This window comes from Rana temporaria, chromosome 8, assembly GCF_905171775.1.
Source record: "Rana temporaria chromosome 8, aRanTem1.1, whole genome shotgun sequence".
NCBI lineage: Eukaryota > Metazoa > Chordata > Amphibia > Anura > Ranidae > Rana > Rana temporaria.
The window spans coordinates 85,524,855-85,530,447 of NC_053496.1; the positions used below are offsets into that span (position 1 = coordinate 85,524,855).

General features: G+C 42.6%; 1 protein-coding gene across 1 annotated transcript; it reads right to left on the reverse strand.

The window, feature by feature from the left end:
• Positions 1–2,161: 2,161 nt before the first annotated feature.
• LOC120947126 (D(1C) dopamine receptor-like) lies at positions 2,162–4,563 on the reverse strand. Its single transcript, XM_040362137.1, has one exon. The coding sequence runs from the start codon at positions 4,050–4,052 to the stop codon at positions 2,679–2,681; it is 1,374 nt and encodes a 457-aa protein (XP_040218071.1). The 5' UTR covers positions 4,053–4,563; the 3' UTR covers positions 2,162–2,678.
• Positions 4,564–5,593: the final 1,030 nt, after the last annotated feature.

A 5,593-nucleotide genomic window follows, 5' to 3' on the forward strand; every position in this document is an offset into this window, starting at 1 on the left:
ACCTTCAGAAACTCCAGATTTAAATAGTAACAGCAAACAGCAGACTTGAGTAAAAAAAAAACAAACAAAAAAACAACACAATAATAACAGTGATACATGAATAGCTATTTTTTTTTGTTGCTTTTTGATGTTAAGAACTACATTATGGATGTCTAATGCCTAGTACACACGTGCGTGATTTCCGCTGGGAAAAGTTCCCTTCGGAAATCCCGAGGGGAAAGCCGAGAACCTGCTCGTTCAGTCTTCCCCCTATACACGACCGGTTTTCCCGACAGGAAAACTGGGATGGAGCTTTGGTCAGGAATCCCGGCCGTGTGTATGCTCCATCGCAGTTTTTCCCATAGGAAAACTGCCAAAAACCGCCGGGCAAAAGTCCGCCGGTTTTCCTGACGGGAAAAAGGAGAGCTGGTTCTCTTTTTTCTGTCCGGCGTTTTTTGGGCAGTTTTCCCTTCGGAAAAACTGTGAGACCTCGTACACACGACCAGTTTCCTCGGCAGAATCCATCAAGGAACTTGGTGGGGGAGTCTTTTTGCCGAGGAAACTGGTCGTGTGTACATTTTTCTTCGAGGAAACTGTTGAGGAACTCGTCGAGCCAAAAAGAGAGCAAGTTCTCTTTTTCCTCGACAGGAGTCAAATTGGCTCGTCGAGTTCCGCGTCGGGCTGGATTCCGACGAGAAACTCGAGCGTGTGTATGCTAAGAAGCCCCTGCTTGCTCAGAATAAAGTATGAGACGGGAGTAAAAGTAACATTTGTAATGGAGAGAACACATTTATAAAGCTGTAACAGACTGAAAAGTGCAAATAGTCTCTTACCAAACTTTTACTTAACACGCAAACACATGAGATTAGCAAAAGCAGCCCCAAGAGTTGTGCAAGTGGAATCGAACTTCCCCTGCCGTCCTATGTGTTGTAGTCACCGCGTTTGAGAACGAGGAGATTTTGTCTTGACTGTGTGTACGCAAAGCAAGCTTGTCGAGTTCCTCAACAAGCCTAACAAGGAACTTGACGAGGAAAATTATGTGTTTTGCCCGACGAGTTACTCGGTCGTGTGTACGAGGCATCAGGAGCATACACACGGCTGGGATTCCCGGCCAAAAGCTCTCCTCGCAGTTTTCCTATCGGGAAAACCGGCCGTGTGTACGAGGCTTTATACTTTTAATCTGCATCAGTTTCAGAAGTCTCCCTTTATCAGTTCTCAGAATATTTGTATGTCTTCTTAAAAGGTTTCTTAACTTGACAAATTATTTTACAGGTTATTTTATAAAAGCAAAATAAAAGACCAGATATGCTATTTGTAATTGGCTGTTAGCTATACTAAAGTTTTCAGGTACATAATATAAAAAAAAAAAAAACATTTAATTCTCTACTAGTCACTTTATATAATGTAACTAAACAACAGCTGCTGTCTATTACTTACTATACTGCTGCACCCCAGCGTTTGATGTAATGCTGATAATGGGATTTTGTTAACAAGTGCTAGAGCAAAATGCTTTTGTGAAACTGTGGATTAATAAACAACAGTGTTTGTAATTTGTATAGCCATAGATTCGGACCTTAGGATTTAAGCCTCTGAAATGTCTTATTAGTTTCCACTTGTGTGATAAAATTGAATTACTAATGCTGAATACATCCCACCCACTCAGAAAAGGTTTGCTTTCTTTAGTCAACTAAACACCTCTTGACGAAAAAAAAAATGTTGTTTCCGGATAACCAAATGCAGTTAATACATACAATAAGAGTACTGTGTATATGAACAAATGTTATTTTTACATGCCTTTAATTATATCTTTCTCCACATGTTAATGCACCCAACCTGGCCATCAAGAGTTATGCTCTCCACGAAAAATCGTCCGAACGAACTTTCGAAAAACGAAAGTTCGTTCGTGAGCGCAAACGATAGTGCCATCATGTAATGACCGATAAATCATTCAGTGGACATATAAGAAAAAATGGTTCTTTTTTTTTACATATACCTAGTACAGAAAGTTCGGACGGGAAACACATTAACCTTCCGATTTATCGTTCGTTCGGCAGAAAATTTCCAAACTTGTTTTTTTGGCTCAAAAACGTCCAAACGCTTAACGATTTTGTGCCCATTAACTGTTCGAAAAACGAAAGATCTTTCTTAACGACCGAATATCAGCCGAATTTTCGTATAGTGTATGGCCAGCATAAGTTTGTCCTATTCTTTGTCTCTGACACTTTTGATGGACAGCTTGATCTGCATGTAAAAATAGAAAAATGTGTTCTAACGAAATGAACATAGGCATTCGTTTACTAAATAATTTCATTACACGAATTAACCACATACAATTACAAGAATACAATATTTTTTTTATAATAGTAATCCCTTAAACTATAAAATATTGACCACAATAAGCAAGATACTATGACATTACTGAGTCCCTGAGATGTATATTGTTGCAGACAGCCTAAAATATGACCTGCACAAATTGGATGTAAGCATTTGCGCTATTCCATTACACAAAAGCACCCTGAATCTTGTCTATAGCATGTCTACTGTATAATAGATTAAAATATTGACCTGATAGAATACCACTGGGAAATATGTTCAATTAGGAAATCTACTTATTGGCAGCAATTTACAGAGTGTAAATGCTTGGTTACCTACAGTTAGGTTTACAGGCTTAATATAGTTTTGTAGAATATTGTCTTTCTTCATTGGTTACTGTATGCTGGTGCCTGGTGGCATTCTAGGGGTCCTGTAGAGGTGAATGGGGTGATTGTCTCCAGAGATATCTCAGCCTCACATTCAAACTGCACACTGGCAGGCAATAATAAGTTCTTTTGGCTCCGACTTCTGTGTGAATTGGATATAATAGACACTTGGTCAAAGCAATGTTCCTTTAAGTCCTCCTGATCCTGAGTGACAACATTGGGAAGCTGAGTGCTGTTGAAAGTTACTGGTATATCCTTCTGGAAGGTGGTGTCATGATGATAAGACACCAGCTCATTGCTGAAGTTGATAGCTTCCACATTTGTGTTGGAACAGAACCTATTACATCCCAATATGGTGGTGAATGCTTTTCTAAAATCTGCATTAAATGCATAGATGACAGGATTTAAAGAGGAGTTTGCCCAACCAAACCAGACAAAGATACTAAAAGTGGTCTCACTGACACATGGAGGCTCTGGGTCACTGTCACCGGGGGGATCAATGTGACAAAAGGGGACCATGCAATTCAGAACAAAGAATGGCAGCCAGCAGAACACAAATACTCCCATAATGATAGACAAGGTCTTTAAGACTTTGGTTTCCTTCCTAAATGAGGTCTTCAAAGAGTTCTCATGAGGACAGTCTGGGTGGCAGCTCTGGGCATGCTCTACTGCCCTTTCCAAAGAAGAGATCCTTCTGATCTGAGTCTGAGCTATCCTATAAATTCTGGTATATGTCCCGATCATGATTACCACAGGTATGTAGAAGCTTATGAGGGAGGAAGATATGGCATAAGTCCGATTAAGGCTTGAGTCACAGTTCTCTGTCTGGTTGGTGGCATCATGCTCCATATCTGTTTCTTGAGATTTATGCCAGCTAAGTTGCACTGGTATAAAGGAGATCAGGATAGATAATGTCCAGGCTACACCGATCATAATGAAAGCTACCCTCTGGGTCATTTTTCTCTCATACCTGAAGGGACTGGCTATAGCCCAGTAGCGGTCCAGGCTGATGATGCACAGGTTGAGGATTGAAGCTGTGGAGCACATAATGTCAAAGGCGATCCAGGTGTCGCAGAAGTCCCCAAACAGCCAATACCCTGCCACTTCAGTCACTGCCTTCCATGGCATCACCAACAAAGCCACAAAGAGATCCGACACAGCCAAGGAGATGACGAAGAAGTTGGTCACCTTGGACCTCAGGTGTCTGAACTTGATGACAGCCAGGCAAACCAGCATGTTCCCCAGGAGGGTGGACAAGATGAGTAAGGACAACAGCAAGCCCGTCAGGGCTCGGAGGCTCAAGTCCGTGCTGGCCACATCTAGATCTCCGTTTAACACGTGGCTGGTGACATTGTAAAAGGAGAGGTTTTCCATGAGTTTTCCAGAGCTCCTGGTACAGTCAGTGAGGATAGCAAAACCAGCCTGCCCTATAACAACGCATAGTCATCTCTAAATGCAAATCCTCCGGCCAGTTAAAGCTCTTAACAGTATATTTGGGGTATTGACTGCAGTGAATAAGTCATCAGCAGCCTCCTTTAATCAATTATTGCATGGGTAACAATTAGATTAAAGCATTAGTAACTGATTCCCAAATAAACACGGGTATTAGTACATGATCCAGATCAAACATCCAAGTTATCTCATTTCCCATTGATCGCATAAAGCCATAGGAATCCAGCAGCTCCGAGAAAGATTGCTGTGTTCAGCACCTGGACAGCTCCGGCAGGTGGACTCCATCCCTAGCTGGATGCAGGAGATGCAGCAGCAGCATCCTCCACTGGCCAGTCTCTCGTCCAGCAGTCAGGTGTCCTTCTCACTTGCTGCATCACCCCCTCGCTGGGATTATCAATCAAATACTTGCTGCTACAGAAATGCTCATGACCGAGGATTGGGCTGGTTTAAAAATAGATCCCTTGACTGTTGTCTTCAGTAGAGCAGGTTTTCCTCTAGACAGTGTATTTTGTGTAATCTCAGCATAGCCAGAAGCTTTACTAGTGTACCATTACATTTTTTGGGCTTTTATTAACCCTTTCACTGTGTCATGTATGTAGATTGGTAAATCAGTGGATGGGATAGGGACAATATCCTATTTTTGTATTCGCTTATAGCATTGCAATAAAAGCAAGCTTTGCACACACTTATAATAATAATGATATTCAATACATGGATGCACTTAGTTGTATAGGAGTATATAAAGATGGCCACTATAGATATCATGGGGGGGGGGAGGGGGTTTAAAAAATTGGCAAATGCACTTACGTTAAAGAACCCTGGGCCAGATTCTCATAGAATCGGCGTTGGCGTAGTGTAAGCCATTTACACCACGCCACCGCAACTTACTGGAGCAAGTGCCGTATTCTCCAAGCACTTGCTCCGTAATTTGTGGCGGCGTAGTGTAAATGGCTCGGCGTATGGCCGCGTAATTCAAAGGGGGCGGCTTGTATTCAAATTAAGCACGCCCCCGCGCCGATCGAACTGCGCATGCGCCGGGCGGAAAAATAGCCCAGTGCGCATGCTCCAGTTCACGACGGAAAACGTCAATGACGCCGACGTGAGCGTCATTGACGTAAAGTCGTATTCGCGAACGACTTAGTAAAACGACGTAACAGACGGAAAAAGACTACGCTGACCCGACGCCATACTTAACATGGCATACGGCGGACTGGCGTAAGGTTACCCCTCATATAGCAGGGGTAACCTTACGCTTACGGAAACAACGTAAACGACGACACGCAAATTCGTTCGGGAATCGGCGTATCAGGATCATTTGCATAGTCAAATGAGAACTGAACGTAAACGCCACCTAGCGGCCAGCGTAGTATTGCATTTAGGATCCGACGGTGTAAGTGACTTACACCAGTCGGATCCTAGCCTAATTCCGGCGTATCTTGTTTTGAGAATACAAAACAATGATA